Source organism: Lutjanus erythropterus, chromosome 14, assembly GCF_056507025.1.
Source record: "Lutjanus erythropterus isolate fLutEry1 chromosome 14, fLutEry1.hap2, whole genome shotgun sequence".
NCBI classification, from domain to species: Eukaryota; Metazoa; Chordata; class Actinopteri; order Lutjaniformes; family Lutjanidae; genus Lutjanus; species Lutjanus erythropterus.
In genome coordinates, this window is record NC_139330.1 from 19,857,226 (window position 1) to 19,879,349 (window position 22,124).

Sequence of the window (22,124 nt, forward strand, 5' to 3'; positions counted from 1 at the left end):
ACAGCAAACAGCATGCGCAATCTCACTGTTTAGTGGGCTTTTAGTGTTGATATTAGCAGGCGGTCTCCAAACAGTTATGAAGTGAGCAGGGTAAACAGAGGGTAAAGTAACTTTATACAACTGTTCTCATTAATTTATGAAGACACTTTGGAGTTGGAGACTGTATTATGAAAGATTTAAAACTTCAAAATTCAATATAGGGTACATTTATCATGTCAAATGAAGGGCAACATGTACCACAGCTGGATTTCACCCTGTCCTTTCATATACATCTAGCATTTCAGTACAACAAATTAATACTTACAATACTGTAGAAAGTTACGAAAAGATTAACATAGAGTCCTACACACTAGGGAAAGGGGACAAGAAGTAAACAAAAGAGTCCAACGAAAACAAATCAGTGGGGCTTTGAGGAAAGACTGAACATGATTAAAATACAAAGCTGTGTGTAAAAGAAAGAGCAAAAGTCTATATATGGTTTACATTATTTATGGTTTACATTATATTAAAAAAATGCTATAAAAGAAAAAAGGTGAAAAAACAGGCGTTTCAGGAAAAAGGGGCTGAGTGGGTCTTTTTGGCTCCCATTAATAGGGCCCACTGATATATAATATGTAACATTTCTGTGATAAAATGTCTAAAAATGCCATACATATGTTTATATTTTGTTGAGCTGTTTACTAGTCTGTAATGTTTCCAACAATTCGATCAAACCCGGAGAAATCCACAGTTCATTCAATGTAACATTGCATTTCCTGCTCACCACTAGTTGCTATTTAACTTAAGGGAAAACACAGGATACGTTGGATACGTCAAAGAGTGAGGAGGGAAGTTGGCAAATGTGACTAAACGTGAATGCAACTGAAATACATTACCTCATCTGTGAATGTGATTTCTTCCATGATCCCACGCTCGATCCCACATAACTGACAGTGCTGTGTTTCTTTTTTTCTTAGGTAAAGTCTTATTTCGCCGAAGTCACATAAGAGATGTGGCCGTCAGAAGGCTGAAGCACCTGGATAATTACTGCAAAGTAAGACAAAGGCTGCATGTCTCTTGATGCCCGTTGTATCAGTTTGTTGCTACCACGTTTTTTGTTTAATGTATCGGTTGGAAGAGAACTTTATCTGTGTCAGTGTCCTACTCCCTGAACATTTGCCACAGTGTTTCCATGGCAGGCCGCAACATTTATCTCCCCCCACCAGCCTCAACAGGAAAGCAACTGCTCTATCTGCACTGGTCGTATCCTGTCACCAATGTAAATATGCAGACTGTAAAGGAAACGAGGGAAATGAGGGCACACAGGGGTAAAAACGCAATCTAAAGAATAAGAATGAATCAGCAGACTTGAAGCGTGGTAATGAGTGCAGATGGCTACCTGACCCTCTTATGTTCAGTAGGTCAGAGGAGGGAATGTGGGGCAGGTGCTTTGCCAAGTGTGGCAGCAGGTTTCATTTAAAGGAACTAAACAGGATTTACGGTGAAGGCAAGAAGCTTAAAGACAATGAAAATAGATTTCTTTTTAATATTGTTCCTATAAGATTGCCTTTTCTGATTCAAGTGCTGTGGGTGGAAGCATCTCATTTCGAGCATGCATGCGGCTGAGACAGGCGGCTGTTACACTACATCACCTCTGTGTGTTTTCCTTTGTTTTAACCCTCACTCCGGGCTCCGAGCCTTCTTCCTTCCCCTCCACACCCTCCACATCCCTGCCTGGTCTACTCATCTGACTGACTGTGCAGTGACAAACTGATTACTCACTGCCATTCAAACCAAACTACAGGGCTCTTTTAAAAACATACACGCAATCTTTTTTAATATGTACCTTTGTCAAAACCAGTAGCTTTCTTCCTCCCCTCTCCCCCACAGGCCCTGATGAAGCTTCCCTCCCACATTTCCCAGAGTGAGGAGGTCCTGAAGTTCTTTGAGACCAAGTTAGAGGACCTCAACCCTCCCACAGAGTGAGTAACACTGCATACTTTAGAAATTATAAACTATTATTGAGCATTACTAGCATCTCTGTTATATGAACTGTTAGATAGGGCTGCTATTTATTGACATAACTGACATAATTGATTATGAAAATATGTTGTGGAACATAGAAATGTACAATAAGACACATATCACTATACAGGCATTACAATTCAATATATTGTAATACAGGCAAGATGATATATTGCCATTTTTTAATACAATTTTTAGGAAAACTAATATTGTATAAGAATTAAAATTTGAGTTAAAAAAGTATATTATTGTCTATTTTGTCAGGATTATGGTTGAATATTGAGATACGTTTTTGATATTTATTTTGGGGCCTTTTCATGGGCTTATTGATAGGAAAGCTGAAGATATGACAGGAAAGGGGGAGAGAGAGTGGGGGGTTGACATGCAGCACAGGGCCACAGGCCGCAGTCAAATCCACGGCTGATGCAGAGGACTCATAACCTCAACACATGGGGTGAATGCTTTACCAGCTGAGCTATCTCGCCACCTGTGTCAGATAATTTAAGTCATATTTATCAAGTAATATAAAATAGTCTTGAAAATAATTGATAAATTAGTTATTAGATCAGTCAACTAATAGAAAAAGTAATACATTAGGTGCAGCCCTGCTATTAGATTCCATATAAACCCTCTAGAGGCTGCAGCTGCAGACTGTGTGTGTCTGGTGTTTGTGTGTGTGTGTGGTTCAGCAGCTGGGACAGATGTCTTTCACCCGCACTGACCCATCTTGATCCGGAGGCTTTGCGGTGTCTCAGGGATGATTGATGGATACTGCTTGAGAGGCACTGTGTTTTATTATTAATAATGATTTCTAGGAGGTGACACCTGATCCCAAAACGAATGCGCAAGGATCAGCGGTGTTTTGAGAGCGCGCCTGAGTTCAAGTCTTGGCGCAGATAAAGCTCTCAGGCCAGTCATTCGTCATACTCAGTTCAAAGTCATAGTGGGAGTAATTACAGACGGGCCGCTAGGTTACTTTTTGTTTAAATTCTATTCTTTCCTTTTGATTTATGTGCAGCTGAAGTATATCTGTGACAGTATTTCTTCCCAGTAACATATGAATTTAAACTCAAATGTTGTTAGTACATTTCCCAACTCACTCAAGGAGAAGAATGTTGTAGAAAAACCTCCTGAGGGGTCTCTCCTCTGCCGCCGGGGCAGACCCACGACCTCTACCCTCCCAACCCATACATGTTAATCCCACTTCAAAGTGAGATCCTCCTCCAGTCTCGAAGACAGTCGAGTGCAGCTTAAATTAAGATGTTGAGATTGTTTACAAGCCACCCAAGTGCTCAGTTCACTATTACAGGGGAATCAGCACCATTTCAAAATTACTTGTAGGATTTGTTTCACAAGTTCTCAAGATCTAGTGAAACCATCAAATTACAATCTGTGAGGTGAAGAAACATTTATTATCATTCTTAAAGCGGGAACAGACAACTTTTCAAGTGTTTATGAGCATTTCCAAGTAGTATTATTGCTTGTATTACGGTCACAAAAACAGCACCTGTACACAATACAGGATCACTCTCTGTTTGCAGGTGAATTGAAAGCTGTTGTAATGATGTGCATTGCATAGTAAAAACATAAAATCTCACAAACAAGTAACTACAGCAGGGGTCGGCATCAGGGTGAAAGGGGGACTAAAGTTAGAAGAAAACACCAAGAAAAAATATTTATTGTTCATTAATTTAATCTGTAATGGAGACATAATTTTTCCTGGAAAAGTCACGCCCAGTGGCAGAGAGATTGACATAGTGAAAATCAGGCTTATAACAAAACTGCCCAGTTTGTCTCTATTCTTTGTTTTGGCCTGTCATGGCATTTGATAAATGCATGCTTTTATTCTCCTTATTTTGAAAGTGCTGTAAAATCCTTACCATAATGATTACAAAGTGTACATTTTTTGCAGCTTCAGAGTACATAATCTGAGTTTTATGGCAGTGTACTGCGCCGTGCTGTTATGCTTCCCTATAAAATTGATTAGAATTAGGATCAGACACCACTTTATTGATCCCTGGGGGAAATTTGGTTGCATTGCAGTCACTCCCATTCAAGAACAGAAATAAATAACCATAGAAAAACTATAAGAAAATAGAAATTAAGTATGTAAAAATATGCAAAAATACATAAATTATACTACAATATACACACATTTATATAGAAAAAAGAAAAGAAAAATGTGCAAAAACCTATAAACAACAATATACACAACAATACAACAACATATACACGTATGGAATAGTGTACACACAGTTTAGACCAACAACAGTGCTGAGGATGGTGTACATAAACACATATGTTAAGATGCAAGAGTATTATAAATAAGAGTACAGATTGGTTGAAATGTCCAGTGTAAGTGGATCAATGTTTTTTAACAATCAACTTTGCAGATTAATAAAATACTACTGTTTTAATTAGTTTGAAGTGTTATTTTAGATTTAGAATTTTTGCTACTTAATATAATACATTTTATATACATAAAATACAGTTTATTCTCATGTTTTAGAACAGCATGAGGAATAGATGCTTAAGTGATAAATTCAACACGGTTCTTTCCATCCCAGTCAGTGAAATACAATGAGTACAGACTGTAAAAAACTGAATCCAGTTAGTCCAACATGGCTCTATTACAGTGATTAATTGTGAGAACAATCATACTGGGGATATTTTCTCCACCATGAAACATGATTCAAATCCATTTTACTGGTGTTTCTGCCAGTTGTCAGTCACCATAAGCATCAGCAGGGAGTCAGTGTTTTCAGGCCCTCATCTGCTACTGCCATCTAATGGTCAACAACTGTCACTGCACTGATTTAAAAAAAAAAAAAAATGAATAAATGGATGTGATTCTGCTCCATCACAAGAGGGAGCCATGCAATAAGCTGAAAGTATCACATTACACTGATGTAAGGCAGAGATTGTTCTCTAACACAGAAAGGATAAACAGCTGGTTTGTTGTTCATTAACACTGTAGACAATGTAGACATGCAGTGTGCATACAACTAGTCTTTGACATTGCCTTAAATAGATATATTTATATATATCATATTGATAAACAACTTTGGATAAATAGCATGTAGCTTTGTAAACTTTACAAGAAAAATGCCATATATAAAACTGAATCTGTTTTCCTCACGTGGAACGTTCTAAACTAGATGGCGGTGAAATAATCTGAAAAAAATTGCTTCTTTTGTAATCCCTCAAGTTTAGAAACATCCGTATCAAAAGGGAAGTAAATATTTCTCCAACACCTGATTGTTTGAAGTCAACAACTGAAACTGTGCAAAAATTACAATGCTTGAATAGCTGGTTTTGATTCAGAATCCTTTAGACTGAAGTGATGCTTACTTCAAATTCAGATAATGACTTTCTCATTTGAAATAGTTTTAGAGGCCTAATGGCTGAACGCTAATGAATATTCACAAGAATATGCAGAATCTTTGAGAGAAATTAAGACAAACAGACATTTTAATAAGTTTGGATAATAGAAATATGTTAATGATTGAGTACATGCAGAGAATTTTGAATTATAGAGTTTAGATTTCCTTTATGATAATGAACACCACCAGCCAGATATATAAAATGAAAATAAAAAGTTTTAGTCATCCATCATTCTTACAACACTGCAGTGTTAGTTTGACAATTATGCAGATTTGAAACAGGGTGTTGGTGTTGCAACAAGGTACAGTAAGGTGATTTATAAGGTAATTTTGCTTGCTTGCATATAATTTAGTTAGCTTTAAGGTGTTCTGCAGAGATCGTGCGTGCCATCAAGTCAGCCCATGTTTTTGCTTGTTCACTGAAAAATATCTACTGCTCTATCTGCAGTGTGACTTTGCTTTGTGGTAGTAAGTACGTTACACTTTATTAATCCCCATGGGGAAATTTGTCCTCTGCATTTGATCCATCCGAACTGTTTAGGATACGGTGCAGCCACTGCGACTTAGACCATCTGCAGCTCTGAGGCCAGCAACTTGGTCAAGGGCAATGGCACAAATATGAATAATTCAATAAACATTATGCGTATATCCATCATCTCCACAGCAACAGTTTGCAAATCTCAGGTCAAACCAGACCAGCTCATTTTCATTTTTTCGTCTGTTTACATTTTGTTGACATGCCCGTGTATTTCAGCTCTTAGTTGCATTTAAAGTTCTTGTTCCTCTGAAGTTTAGTTGATTTGTGCAGTTGTACTGTCAACTGACTGTCTTGAGTTCTACACCTGGACTTGGGATTCTGAGCACATGAGGCCCAGCGGGGAGTGTACCGACTCAGCATACAAAAAAAAAAAAAATCAAAGATTAAGACCCTTGACCCCCAGCGGAAAATATACCTCTCCTGAAAAACAGACTGTACTACCAGTGCAGAATACATCCAGTCAATTCAAACTCAGAGTTTGATCGTACAAATGTTCCAAGTCAGATTCACCAAATTCTAAGGGTGGGCGATGCTGCAAAATACGGTTTTGGTCCAATGCCAAGTAATACAGGGCCAAAATCGCTGATATCAATACCAATATGGCTTCTGATACTCTTATTTATTAAAAGTGGCTTTTGTACAACAACTTTCAGTGGGCTGAATATACTATTTTAATGTCTGTACCTAACCTAACTGGTCTGTCAACGTAACAGCTATAAATGAACGATTGCAGTTGTGTAATTGCACATGTTAATGTAACATTAACCAGTGCTGAAGATCTGATTTTACTGCAATAATAATAAACTGAACGTTGTTACAGTTCTGCTCCCTGATGAAATCCAAATGGTACAACATAGAAGAGAGAAACTGAAACTGATGTCTCTTTGGTATTTAGTATTGGAAGTACTGATATTTTGGGATCAATCCGCCCACCCATACCAAATTCTTTAAAATGAGCAAGCTGAAGAGGTTTGTGAGATTTTATCTTTGGTATCGTCAGCGTCTCTAGAATTGCTATATAAGGCCACCGAGGTTCTGCGCTGTCTCAGCCAACAAATTTGAAGTCTCAGTCGTGGTGTTAGAGGACCCAAAACAATCATAGCAAGCATATTAATAATACAGCTATTCATGACACATCGAGTAGTACTGTACTGTGACAGAAATAAAGAGAAAATGATTTCAAATTAAGTTAGATACAAGAAAAAAATCTTTCTAATCCGAAGCGGCCCATGACTAATGTGAGAGGTGTTCAACAGGATATTAGAGAGGATAATATTAGAGCCACAGACGGTGATGTTACATTGTCGGGTGCAACAAAGGATGATACTAGACAGAGACCTGCGTGAGGAGCCTGAGGCAGCTGCTGACTGAGAGCATTTTACTAACAGCTACTGGACTGAATGTGTCTCTGTGTGGAAATGTGCCACTAAAAATGATGAAATCTGGAAATCAAGACCACTCAGTAAATTGGCAAACCATTGATAATAATGATGATCTGGTGAACAGAATATAAATTTTACATTGGTTTCATTCAAACTCCAATTTAATTTAGATTAAGAAATTATGATTTTTTATAAATTTGTCAAGTTGTCAATCAGTCATGTGTAGGGTTGCAAATTTTATACATTTTTCTTAACTGCTAACTTAACATGTCAACAACTGATAATCGATTCGTCATTAATGACTAATAGGATAGAAAATACATGTCTTTTCTCAATTTAAATGTTACTGAAACTGTTCTAGTGGCACATAAGTAATGTGAAACATTAATTCGTTAAGCACAAACAGCTTAATCAAACAGAATAATTAAACAATAAGGCTCTCACTCAAAACAGCTGCTCTGTCCTCAGAAAACAATGCCACATCAGGCACAAATTAGTGGCACTTTCAGACTAATGAGGCAGACCAAAGTAGATCCGAGAAAAACATACATTGTTTAATTAATTAAATTCTTCATTGCAATTCATTGATTAGTGACTAAGGATTAACATCCCTAGTTGCGGGAATGAGCTGAATTTAGAAAACGAGAATTTGAAGCAGGATGGTGATGCTGACAACAAGGATCCACAACAACACGGGCTCTGCAGGTTGAGAGAGAAAAAAAAAATCGACCAGCATGCAGGAAAAGGAGCAACCTTGATGCTGTCTGACTTTGGAGATCAAAACTTCATCTCACTTCAGTCAAAGGGGTCAAAAGGATCGTTCCTGTGCTTCTGGCAGCATAATCGGGACTCAACAATAAGGATTGCCCACTTGCCTGAGGCAAGTGAAATGCCATGTTGGATGGCAGAAGATGCTGTTTTCAGCCTTGAAAATAAAGACTTTATAATATCTTTGTACTTTTAGACTGACACAACAAGACATGTAAAGACATCACCTTGGACTCTGAACACTGGGATGGACCACTTCTTTTTTCTGTCGTTGTCATAGTCACACGATGGAAGGAGCAGGACATTTGATCATGTAATATGCATTATTGTTCAGAATGAAATCAATTCATTTAGCTGAAACCTAAAAGTATTAGTAAACGTCTAGTATTCAAAGCTGTGTACAGTAGTTCTTAGACACTGTAGCTCTTACAATAAAGACTGTTTCCTCCAGATGCGTGTACATTATAGCACAGCAGACACATTGTACTGACTTACCTTAATTATCTGTAGCTTTAATTATAACCAATACATATCTTACCCCCTAACTTTAACCAAAAAACAAGTCTAAAATTTCATGATTTACCTTGTGGGAACTTTTTTTTGTCCCCAAATGGGAGGCCCCTCACTGTCAATGTGTAAAAACAACATGATTAATTCAACTGCACAATTATGCATTTTAATTTATTAGAGTTGTTTTAAAGCATGTTCTTTATAGCCTAAAGTTTAATTTTACATCATTGTTTCACCACCAGGGAAGTTATTAGTGGTTGATTCGTGGTCAAACTAACATTCTTGTACCCTGACATCACTCTGTCATCATGACCAAGCTTTGCTGGATATTTTGGCTCGTGTGCATGACTTTACTGTTCCTTTGTGAAGATTCGAATAAGCAGCAGCATTACCTTTCTTAAGGACATACACACCAAAAGTCCTACTGCACATTTTCTGTGTGCCAACCAGCCCACTGCTCTATCATAATGATTTCGTGCTGAATTAAGTCGACCCACTGACCCCTGAGCTGGAGGTTACTCCTGCAGAGGTTAATTTGAGGTCAGGCAGGAGTGTCTGTGTAGTGTATACATGCAGCAGAGCAACAGACACGCAAGTCCTCTGGCTTGGCTGAAAAATGTGAGCAAAGGACTGAAGTCTCACACATTCCTTTTCTAATCGGCCCACCTACAAAGAGAGAGCTGCAGACAGATGGTTGCTCTCAACTCCAGCTTAGGATGGACTCACAGGCTTCAATTTTTAATGATGTGCTCAGCCCATGCAGTCAGTTTATGTCCATGTGCTATATGTGCATCTCCTTGCATGCGCTTGCATTATGAAACCGGAATTGTGTGAATTGTAAAGACTATCTCACAACCTCTATGGCTCTGTATTGTTAACTAAAGGTTAAAATGTACAGGCGCCAACTTAGGCTGGTTTGCACTAAGAAGGATTGATTTTTAAAACTATTATTAAATTATTGTTTAATTTGAAATTATGCTGCACCAAACTTTTAAACTATCTCGGAAATAACACATCTCTTTAAACCTCAGTTTAGTTTTTACTAAGATTGAATTTAACTGTGTCACACCAAATCTTAAAACTCAAATTTAAACTATGTAGAAGATAGATGATAGTAGATCAATTTTTCTTGGTCGATTCTTCAAATTCTTAACCACTGACTGAGATGCATTGAGCAAAAATAATGCTACCCATGAAGAGCCATCACGATTAGGCTAACTAGGCTAACCAACTTTTTAGCTAGCTAGCAAACAATAAAACTTTTTTAAAGTTAGCTAGCAAATAGTGCAATGTTTTGCTAACTTTGTAGCTTGCTTGCAAACAGTTTAACTTAAAAAAAGCTAGCTAGCAAACGATGCAATGCTTTGCAAAGGAACAGAGCGTCAAACGTTAACCGCTTCCTCTAAGCAAACATCTTCATATTGATTAAACTCTATTTAATCTCAGTTTACATCACTGAACTTGTATCTACTAAATGGAGATTAGTTTTCAGTTGTGCAGTGGAGCCCTGCTTAATTTTAAATGTGGATTTACTTATTTTAAACCTGGTTTTGCTAAACTCTGATTAGAACTAATCTTAGATGAAACTAATCTTTGTTGGTGCAACCCAGTCTTAAGTATTTAATAGTGTTAAGACATATTTTCACTCTCCTTATCTTCCCCTCATCTATTACATTTTACTGGTGATAGGAGGAAGGCACACAGAGCCAGAGTTGTGTGCTCAGTCTCCTCCTGGGAAGAATATTATTCCAGCTCTGTGCTAAGGGTCACAAGCTAGCAGGGCAGGTCAAGCATCTACTTTATCCCCATCATTTCTCCCCAACCCTCTATAGTGCTTCTCTCAGTTTCATCTCCACCCTACCAGATTCTCACAAAATAAACACAGGATCCATCATAAAATATTTCGGAAATGTTAAACATGTAGTGCAGCTAATTTGTCTCACCGTTACCATAAACACACTGTGATTTATCCCAGAGTTTATGCTACATTACCTAAAGAAATACCTCTACTCATCCTCCATCAGTGAACTTTTCACATTATGATGTGTGTGTGTTGTTTGGATTTTTAAACCTACAACATATATGGTTTGGAGTGATACTTTGTGCATCATCTACAGACTCTCCTTATTTTTCTTGATAAATTACAATGTTAATTTATGTTGGCTCAGCAGAAATGTTTAACATCACTGTGTTTTCCACCCGTCATATCTTATAGAAAGTTATAAAATTCACTTCCATGATATGAACATTGCTAGAAGATCCAATATAAACATTTTTTTACTGTCACAATCCAGTTTGATAGTGTATTCACAGTTGAATTTGTTGTTTTATTTCAAACTTAAGTAAGTATATCATTTATGTTTTTAATGAAGCTGAACTGAGCTGTAAGCCATTACATGTGTGATTCGAAATGTCTCATAAGTCGTATTTGTTCATGCATCTGGAAACAGAAAAGCCTTGTGCCAAAAATGACTTTATCTGAAGAAACAGAGGAATATAGTTATTGTTAAAAAATGTTTTGATTAGTATTGCTTAGCTTGAACGACTACAATCCTTCACAGTTTTCAGTATCATTTTACATCTTTGTTCCTGTCTTCTAAACACAAAACCGAAATGTTCTTTGTAGTACAGTATAAAATATTCTACTTAAGACATCGCAAAATAGTTCAACTTGTTAACAGGTATCAATGAAACACGGAGAGTTGATGAACAGGCTGTAACCTTGTAGCCGAATGTTGGACAAGGTTTATCCAAACATGTACTCATATCCATAACTGGCCATGGCTCCAGTCCTGCTGCTGGCCTCTCCAGAGAGCCAGGTGTCTGCTCCCATCTGCGTCAAACCTCAGCTTCTCTCTCTGCAGCTCAGTTAACTAAGCAAGGACATGCATTTGGCCAGCACCTCCTCCAATGTACAAGAAACTACAACCCATACATAAAAACAGAGCTCTCTTCACACAAAACTACAAACAAACTGAAAGTGCAGAACAAAAGCGCATTACACCACGAGAAGCACACGAACAGGGGAACTCATTGAACTCAAAGACTTACCAGTCAGCAAATTATCCTAAGACGTAGACAAAAAAGAAACAGAATTATGTGCTATAGCACTAACAAAACAGCAGAATCCTAAATTGCTGAGTTGCAAACACTATAGCCAAACAAAAGTTTTAACAATAAACAATCAGTCCCTACATACCAGACACTATCTAACACCTAACCATCTTCAGGGGAACTTTGAAAGCTGAACTCCATGAAAGCATTAGCCTCGAACAAAGACCGAAGGTCCTGAAAAGTGTACCCTCACCAGAGCCTGAAGTTTCCGCTCAAAGTTACCTTGAAACAAAAAAGAAACAATAATAAAGTAGTGAGCCAATAGAATACCCGAGGAATCAGTTCAGCTGGTTCACTCGGTGCCTGACTTACCTGGGTTTACTTCAAAAACTGAAGACGGCTCGTTCCACTGTGTGGTTAGGGATGATAACTGTTGCCTCTAATGTTAGCCACACTGTGATTCTGCTTGGTCTGAAAAGATGAGGAACGCACTGAGTGAATTGTTGTCATGTTTTTAAGAAATTACGTGTAATGTAAAATATGCACGGTGCAAAGTGCCACACATTTCAGCAGTAGTTGAAGTATGCTTTTGACAAATGTGATTAACATCTTAAAGTGGCTCTTAATACACGTTACAGTTAGTAAATTTCACTCAATTTTGACTGTTTTCTGAATTTTTTCCTATGCTTAGATGAACTGATTAGTTTAAATTAAAATTTTAATTGACTGGGAAATTAGTCATCAGGAACATCACGAGTTCAGTGGCCATTGCTGTGATTCGGAACCTCCTTAAACAAAGGACAGAGGCCAAGAACGAAAAAAAAACCTACAAGAGATGCAACACATACAGACACAGATTCAGGAATTTTGTTCTGTTTGGAAATGTTTATGCATTTCTCATCAAACTGGATTAAGTAATTTTGTGAGGTATCATTATTTATGTACCTGTATTACAGCAAATGAAGCATGAACATTCAAATTGAACTGACAGCCGTCTAATGAATTAATTTAAATGTGTTTATCCTGTGTTCGTCGTACCGTCGTTTGTTTCTTTGCTTCTAAATGACTCATTTCTGTCAAACTAAAATAATAGCATCATGTTTTCTGCTGAACAGATCCAACAAAAGCAACAGGTTTACCATTATGCAAATGATCTGTTCCAGTCTAAATAATAAGAAACGAAACCAAAAAAAAGGAGCACACACAGATGCGTACAGTAAATGTGCGCCCGGTCAATGGCAAATTGCTGCTCTGTGACCCTGATGAGCGTGAAAGCACAGAGCGGCTTCATTCACACTAATGCTCATCCTTTCAGCGTTTTGTTACAGCCCGGGCTTTGGAACAGAAAGACGCTTTCACGTCTAAACATGAATGGGACTTATCAAGGGGATATGATACTGTTGTGAAGTAAATAAATGCTGTTCTGTTAATCAGAGGCAGCTGCAGACACACCATATCTACCATTTAAACAGAAACATACACGCATGGGAGTATATTGGCTGAAAGATCTGATGATCTGTTATGTTACTGTCCTTGACACACTTACACACCCATACAGTATGTCGTATCCCACCCTGTCTCCCTCCCTCTGGTCGTGGGTCAAGTTCTGCACGCATTCTCAGCGAGGGTTTGGCTGGTACTCGTGTGCCAACTGCGTTTGGATGGTCCCAGGCAGAGTTCAGCTGTAACCAGTTACTGGATTGATCAAGTCATATTAATGCTCTGACCTCTCCTGCACACAAACTCAAACTAACAATGCTTCTCTGGTGTTGTTTCCTTTCCAGAGACTGCGGAGGCTCCGGCAAACGCAAATCAGGTAAAGATCTGAAATATTTTTACTGCAGTCAGGCAAGCCTGTATTGTCTTTACTTCAGTTACTGCTTCCTTGAATAATATGGTGGCTTTGAGGTGTCTTTCATGTGCAATTTGTAACAGTTTTCATCATTGTTTTTTAAATGTATTTTCACAAAACTTTATGAACTTGAAAGGGAAACTGGCTGATTTAAAGGGCTGTCCACACCAAGAACAATAACTATAATAACTACAAACATATCGTAAAACACATCAAAATTATAAGTCAAGTGGATGGTGGTGTCTGCACCACAACCATAAAATTGTGGTGCAGACAGACACCACAATCCACTTGAGTTACAATGATTTTTAAAACAATATATTTGTAGTTATTACAGTTGTTGTTCTTGGTGTGGATGGCCTTTTGCACATGAATGTCTGTTTACGGGTCTCAGGGAAAATGACTGTATGTGTCTGTATACAGACTGTATGTATGTGTTTTGTGGTTTGAGAGGGAACTGTGTGAAATCTGATTGGCTCAAGTGAGTTTTGATTATTATCAGATGAGATCCTGATTCCCTGGGTCATTAAAGATTGTATAGTGTTGATCGTGAAGAGTATGGGGTTCCTCAGTATCCTGGCAAAATTTCCAACCTGGCTCTCTCCATCTGGCCACCTTATTATCATCCCTTGTAATTGGCCAAATATTTCCCTCCTTTTCTACCTCAAGCTGATGTGTAGTGAGAGTTCTGATGCAGAATGTCTGCGTGTGTCATCCAGGCGGGTGCTAAGCATCGGTGGCAAGTTTCCCCCCCTACACCATGAAGCGCTTTGAGTGTCTATAATGAAGTGCTATATAAATATGATCCATAAATTAAAGGACCAGTGTGTAGGATTTAGCTGCATTTAGGAGTTATGTTGCGGATTGCAACCAGCTGAATATCCATTGTCTCACCCTCTCCTTCTAGCTAACAACTATGATGGCTGTAAACCTTGCAAAAAACTCATTCTAAGTTAACAAAAACACAACAATTTTTATTTTCAGGCGATTACAAACTAATGGAAACGTACTTTGATTTCTGCAACATTCTGCCAATAGATCCCCCTAATACTTACACACTAGACCTCCAATGGTTTCAGTCATTTTTAAACAAAAATGCCAAATATTCTCCAGTTTCAGCAGAGACAGCTTAGAAAGGAGATGGTGCACTTTAGAATAATTTCCTGTATCTGTGTCACATGGAAATTTGCCACTTTGCCACCCCTTTAGGAGACTAGTGGCAGTCTCTTCAAACTAATGGGAGATGTGAATATGTGCACATATTATAACTAGTTCTGTTGCTCTGTAGTCACTGAAGTAAATATTTCACCCATTTTTCTCAAGCCACTTATCATCTGAGCACTCTGATTCTAACATGGTGTTTTTCAGACTGACAAATCAGGAGAACATTAATTTTGTTCTTGACCTGTCTGCCTCTTCAGCACTCTCCTAAGATCTGGCAACACAGATTTGCTCTATAATAATATCAAGCTTGCTAAACAAGTGGCAAAATAATGCACAAACATTAAGTACTGTATCTGGTGTTTTGCATCTGCTTTCATCCATCCTCTCATTCATTCCTTATGAGACAGGAAGTGTACCATTTCATACCGTTGGCACAGATAACAGTGTGTTATCCTCTTACATAGAGCATCTTTGGTTCTTCAGCTTCTGAAATGAGGGCATTTGGTGCTTTTCTTTGTCACACATGACAGTAAATTGATTATGTTTTGGTTTTGGACCGTTGCTTGGACAAAACAAACAATTTGAAGATATCAGAAAGGGCTTAGAGAAAATGTGAATGGCTTTATTTCACAGTTTAAAAAAAATAAAAACATTTGATAGACTATACAAAAAATGGACAAGCCTATCCCAGCTGACACTGGGCGAGAGGCTCAATAAACGATTAATAATTAATTAAAATAACTGTTGGTTCCAGCCCTGATTTAAAGGTTATTTTTAACTGCCCATCATGAGTATGACAACATTATAGGAGTGCAGTGTTAAATCTGTGGAGTACTCTTTTAAGAGCATGGTTTTCAAACACACATCCTGACACTCAGGGTGCTTGAGATCCTTGAAAACACTTGAATTTTAATGTAGTGTTCAGTGTTTGAAAGGTGCTTGGATTTTGGTTAAAGTGGTTGAAACTGCTTGAAATTGTAATCACATTAGTTTCATAATAAATCCCTAAAAGTATTTACTTTCCTCAAACAATTTTATAGTCATAATCAAGTCTCTTTTATTGTTCTTTTTATATTTTGTATTAGATTGTTTTTTGTATTTTCTGTTTGTATTTTCTGTTTGCATTTTAGATTGTATATTATTTCAAACAATCAGAATCCACATTTTATTTTATGTATGCACTGAGAGTGAAACGCACTCTCTTGATGTCCGTGTATGTACAGTCATTGATATTCTATGTTGATTTAGTGCAAATATTTTTAATTCATGTCCAAAACTTCCTTATACATTTAACTTATGTCGTTCTACCCTTGAAGTATACATGCAACAAAAGTAGGTGACATCAGATTATTCCAAGGGACATACAACATAAGGGGCACCTTGGTATATTTTCTAACTTGTAAGGGGTCCTTGATCAAAACAAAACTCAGAACCTCTGGTTTATAGCACAATAACATCTAATCAGTGTGAGGAGGAAGTGAAAAATTTTTTAATTTGACTTTGGAGAATGTGTCAGAACCATGGATATAACACTTTCTGCTGAAATACTCAAGAAAACATTGTTAGTTGGGAGACACCACCTGTTTGTGCATCTATGCTCTGTATTTCCTCTGCCAGGGTAGTGCATACTGTATGTGTGAGGGAGAGTGCAGGAAAGACAGAAAGACTGAGTGACTCAGCTGAGCATGGGGATACAGGCGTAGGAGGCAGCAGGAAAAGTATGAGAGGGGGGTTAGTGAACAGCTGTGCAAGTGTTGTGTATTTGTGTGTGTGCATGCATGTCTCAGAATATCCTGATGCATTACTAAATTGCACGTCAGTCCTGCAGTCAGATGCAAAGGCCATCCTTTCTGCAATCTGCCATAGTTACCTATGACATAGCCGGGCAATGAAAGTCTCTGTCACTGACCTGTAAGTTAATTTTCTCTGGGTGATCCACTCTGAGAAAAAAAAAATCTGTGCCGGAGCTGCCACCGAACGAAATAAGACCCCAACCTAATTTCATTATGTGTTCCATGGTATTGAGGCTTTACGTAACAGGGGATTCCAGCTACATAGCGAAATGGAAAAATTGTCTTATTTCAGCTGTGTGTGTGTGTGTGTGTGTGTGTGTGTGTGTGTGAAGTAGCCTACATTCAGTCTGTGCAAGATATTAGATTGGTTTCCAGTTATATTCATATCTGCTGCCTGGAAAGTTCGTCATATAGTGCTTGTCGTTTCAGCCGTTTTCATCTGAATGGTTCGGTTTGATTTTAAATCTCTTATCACCTATGTAGAGTCTAATACATACATATATTTATGCTTACAATCAATCATTCAATGGGATCAAGTCTACCAATGAAAACAATAATAACACACTTTATGTCCTGTGCTCATGATGATTTACTCCTCACCGTCAACATGGAGCACATACTGTACAGGCTCTCCATACTTGATCTCTAAACCCTCACCATAGTCCCCGTCCTGGACATTAGCGGTTAACACAACTGAAAGATTGATCTTTCTCTATTAAAGCCGGACAGCAGATAAAGTGCAGTGAGTCTGTGGTGATATTTGTGCTGTAGCTGCAGCTTATGGTTTCCATAATTACATGGTACAGGTTCCCATAAGAGTTTACTGAGCCCCGGCCCTGAACAGTAGAATGTAGTTCTGCGCCACAAAACTGTGAGCGGTCAGAGGTTCGACTAGGAACTCTGTTTACCTACAGACTCACACATGGTCGCTCACTGTTGGTCTCATTGTCATCTTTGTCTTCATCATTTCAATATCATGTTTACTTTTCTTCTTTGTCTCCCTCTTCTTAACTTGTATTTGTCTTGAGCATATTTAGTTATTTCTCTTTGTTGTAGGACTGATAACATGGGGAGACTATTTTTTGGGGGGCGACTGGCTTCAGTCAGAACAGAAGCATCAGTTGGATTTCAGCTCTTTACTGCGCAGCTGTGACTTGTAACTGATAGCAACATAAACTAAAAGCATTTAAGAATTGAAAATGTGATCGGCAAACTGTGTGAATGTGTGAATACGAAACATTTGTAGCAGTGACCACATTAATTGTGTGTTCACAGTACTGCAGGGGAATTTTGCTAGCTAGTTAGCTTATCACTTGGCTTGTCATACAGGCTGGCTTGTCACTTGTGCCTGACAGCTGATCTTCATCTTCTGACTTCTAATTCACAATGAAGGCAGAAACATAACAGAGAGCATAATGACAGGAAGGAAAGAAGGAGACAAGCACATACTCTCAAAATAAAATTGAAAAATAAAAGTGCTGGGGATACACTGATGATGGACACCAGTGGGAAACCGTTATTTAAAAGGGAATTGTTTTATATACTTTTTTTCATATGTTTTTAGTTCAAGCTTCTTGCCCATATCAAATTTATTGTACTTACAGTGGGACTACCAGTTCTTATACACCCCTTTTCCGTACACACATACTGACTTGGCTTGACTCGGTTTGACTCAGCATGTTAGCCCAGCACTACAGGGATTCACGTGTAACAACAGGGTTACCCACTTAAAGGTATGTCTTTTAACTAAAGACAAGCTTAGCTCAATTTGAGCAGCTGTAGCAGCAAATAAATGCTTAATTTCCCATAAATTCTTCACAATAAAAGTTATTTTGTTGTCTAAAAGCTGAAACAGTAAAATAAACCACAGAGATTCAGTTAGAAGCTACAAAAGAACTAAAAGGTTAATGCATTAATAACACATTAACACATATTCTTTTTAACGCCACTATTTTTTTAATGTACGATTAATGCGCATTCTGTTATATTGGTCTGATCAATAGTTTGAATCAGAACCGAGCTTCCCTGTCACCCGACAATATAAAGGTTTATCTGTTTAAGCAACTGGCTCATTGCAAAAACAGAAGTATAGGAGGAGGGAGAGGAGAGAGTGCTGATCGAGCTGCAGCTCGACCTTAAACCAGGTAAAAGGCTGACCCACAGCAGAGAGAGAGAGAGAGAGAGAGAGAGAGAGAGAGAGAAATAGAAAAACACCACGTCTGTGGTGTGCGATTATTTTACTCCAAGTTTGATTTGTGTACTTTTAAATATTTAAATATTTCATGCTGATTGAATCACAAGGAGGGGGGAGTGAGTGTGACGTGTCGACCGATATAAAAACTTTATTGATGATGAATCCTGATGTTACTGTACAGTTCTGTGGTTTAAACACTATGGATTAAAATATCTTTCTCTGTTAAGTCCAAACTGACAGACGCTTGTCTTCTCCACAAAACGTTTGTCGCTGCGCTGCATTATTGTAAGTCTTGATGAAGAGTCCAGACGCTGTCTCTCCTCTTCATCTCGTCAGTTTGTATCGGTGTGCAGGTTGCTGTCTGCTATGGTCTAAAACATCCTCACTGATATAAACTGTCAGAGTGACACTGATGTAAATGATCCTGCTGCCTCAGTACAAAAACATGAATATCTTGCTCTGTTTTTTCATCATCTGAGCTGAATAAAGGTGAGGATTTTATTAAAAAAAAATAAACTATTATCAACAATAATAATACTAAAATAAACAGATAGATACATTGACTTTTTCTAAAAATACTGCTGATTCTGTAGTGTTTGAATTTTAAATCTGAAGCCTGCGGTGTGCTATAGAAACTTTTCTAATTGGCATTTTTAGTGTGTTTTGGCCTTAATGTTAAATTAAGCAGGTCAGTATGCTCATCTGTGCCTGATGGACTGATGAGTTTATCATGTTATTATTTGAACATACTTTTTTTATGCCAAGTGCAGTACCTTTGACTGTTTCTGGACAATATTTGTCATTGTTTTTGGTTAATATATTTTATTTAATAAAGTTACACTTGAATTACACTTTAAACACTTGAAAAGTATCACTTTAAGGTACATTTTGGACAAATAAAAAATGTGTGATTAATTTGCGATCGATTGACAGCACTAGTTAATACACAAACACTTTTGGTGGCCTGGTAGCTTTAGAGCGTTTGCCCCACGTATGGAGGCTGTGAGTCCTCTGCAGCAGCTGTGGATCTGACTCCTGCCTACGGCCATTTGTTGCATGTCATTCCCCCGCTCTCTCTCCCTCTTTCCTGTCATTTCTTCAGCTTCCCTGCAAAATGAAAAGCATAAAAGCCCACAACTATGTAAAACACACACAAAAAAACACAGACAGTTTTAAAAGCATTGTTTTCTCTGCTCTCCTGCACACACAAGTTCAGTTTCACAACACACATCTGTTTGAGGGGGATAAAGGTGGTCATCATGGGTTGGCCACGGTTGGTGAGACATTACCACAACATGTTTGGGGGCAGGTTGGGTGTGCTGTGGCTCCTCTCCGAAGATGGTCCATCTCAGACGCAACTCTGCATGACTCAGAGCGCTAAAAGTGGTAGTGGGAATGCAAATCAGCGCGGCTTTAAAAAAAATATGCGACTTTTAAAAAGCATTGGTCAGATTAGGAATGACAACTTGAGGAAAGCTACTTTTTGCTTGGCACCGCAGAGATTCAGTTAGAAGCTGGACATCTGCGGACAGAGTGATCTGCCATATCTGCAAAATTAATTCTGTGCTCAGGGAATTTAATGTTAAAGACCATCATGAAATAATCAATCAGTCAATTACAAATCCTACCAGAAGTTCATTTCCTGTCCTGCCCTCAATCATATGCTGGCTCCTGAAATTGGCACTCAGTCATGAAACCTGGTCTAACATATAATAGAGTTGTCAGGATTGATTGCAGATACTGGGCTCGTCCGCATAAATCACTGTCAGATAACTGGGGCTGCTGTCATAAGTAACCAAACCCTAAAGGAAACATCTTTTGGTGATGAAATACATAATATTTTTTTCTGTGCATGGGAAAGAAAGGACAAAGGGGACAGTTTAGGTAAAACAATCTGAGTATTCAAATTAATTCAGATTTTAGGATCAACTGCTGCTTAATCTATTAGGATGTTTAGGTTCAGGAGATTCAGATCATCTTTAAAGCATTAGGGTTAATCTTTATTCAAAAAGCAAGTGAGATGAGCAGAAGACAGTTAGAAATTGAGTAGGAGAGGAAAAGAAATGGAGTGCTCAGGGGTGTAGTGCATGTGAAAAGCAGCTGGAGAGGAGAGGAGGTTTACGTGGCAAGTGGAAACCATTTCAGTGTTGCGCATGGACTGAGGGAGTGTGTTTATGTGCGCAGCCTTGCTGTCTTTATTTGAGCTGCGGGTCTCCGGGGGCCGACAGGGTGTGTATGTGTGCATGAGGTTGTGTCTGTGTGGGTGTTTACATGCTGTATGTGGATATGCATGCGTGTGTGTGGGAGGACAAGGGGTTAATCTGTCCATCGGAGTTAGATGGTGGGTGGGTCAAGAGAGGTCTGTGTGTTTGTTTGTATTTGCAGATGGATAAGATTTTAAACTGGCATAGGAAATCATTAAGCCAAATGAGCACTTCCAAATCACTTTAACAAACATACAGTGTTTCAGCAGCTTTTTTCTCAATGAACAGCCCCCTCCTCCCGTCTTAAAGACTCATGCACAATGAGTCTCACAGTAGCAGAAAAATTCATTTTGTGGTTAAACCAGGTTTAACCAGGCATTTTTTAAAGTAGATGTAGTGAAACATCTTAGATGTGGCTGTTCATTTCATGGATACAGCTTAACTATCAGTGTAGATAGAAATGTTTGTTTATTTCCCAAGTTACCACTTAACTCTGGCAGAGCTCCACCCCCTCCTGCACAGAGCTGATCCAATACAGGCCGCTCTGTTTCTGATAAGTGACCATTTGTCACAATGGACTCCCACCCTGGAGGCAGCACTTAAGCTTTTTGCTCAAAACACCATTTTTCAAGCCAGAAAATGTTCTGTAGTGAATGAGATCAGAGATGTACATTTATTTATTTATTTGTAGTTTTGTACGGCGTGTCAGTTATAGGGACAAACTACAGTATGTTCTTCTTTAACGGTTTTCCTTCATGTACTAGTCGTCAAGTGTTAAAGGCGTCAGAGTTTCTGTTGGAAAACCTGATGAAGTGGAGGTTTGAAGTCCCACTTACTAAATTAGCAGTTTGCCTTTGATTCCAGACTTTTTGGAAACCTTTTGAATCAGCAACATCCAGCGCAATGATGTTACTCCTGAAGTTAAAGGTACCCTGAGGAGAGTTTTTGCTCTGGTAGCACTACGGAGCAATGTTCTTAGAAGTGGGTCTCAGCTTTTATTGTTATCATGTGCAGGGTAACAAGTTAGAGTTGGGCCGATGTAAAAATGTTGAAACTGGCTTGATATTATGGACCAGTCTGGTAATACTGAATGTTACCACTAGGTTTCGCATGTGATTCATCTGCTCCTCACTGGAACACAATGGCAGCCCATGGATAAGAGTAGAGTTGCAAGAAATGGAGAATCTCTGTCCACTGAAACACCAGAGGGGAATGTTGAGTTTGTATTAACAGCGTAATGCAGTAACTTTAACTGGGCAAATGGGAGCGGATCAGAGC

The 22,124-nt window shown here is 38.4% G+C and overlaps 1 protein-coding gene across 2 annotated transcripts in view; it reads left to right on the top strand.

The window, feature by feature from the left end:
• Positions 1 to 22,124, top strand: part of LOC146315499 (SH3 and PX domain-containing protein 2A-like) — a 76,550-nt gene that overhangs the window by 17,763 nt on the left and 36,663 nt on the right. For both annotated transcript variants that reach the window (XM_084735330.1, XM_084735331.1), the window contains exons 4-6: positions 957 to 1,033; positions 1,870 to 1,961; positions 13,424 to 13,455. In XM_084735330.1, coding sequence (XP_084591456.1) covers positions 957 to 1,033; positions 1,870 to 1,961; positions 13,424 to 13,455 — 201 coding nt within the window. The remainder of the gene's footprint in view (positions 1 to 956; positions 1,034 to 1,869; positions 1,962 to 13,423; positions 13,456 to 22,124) is intronic.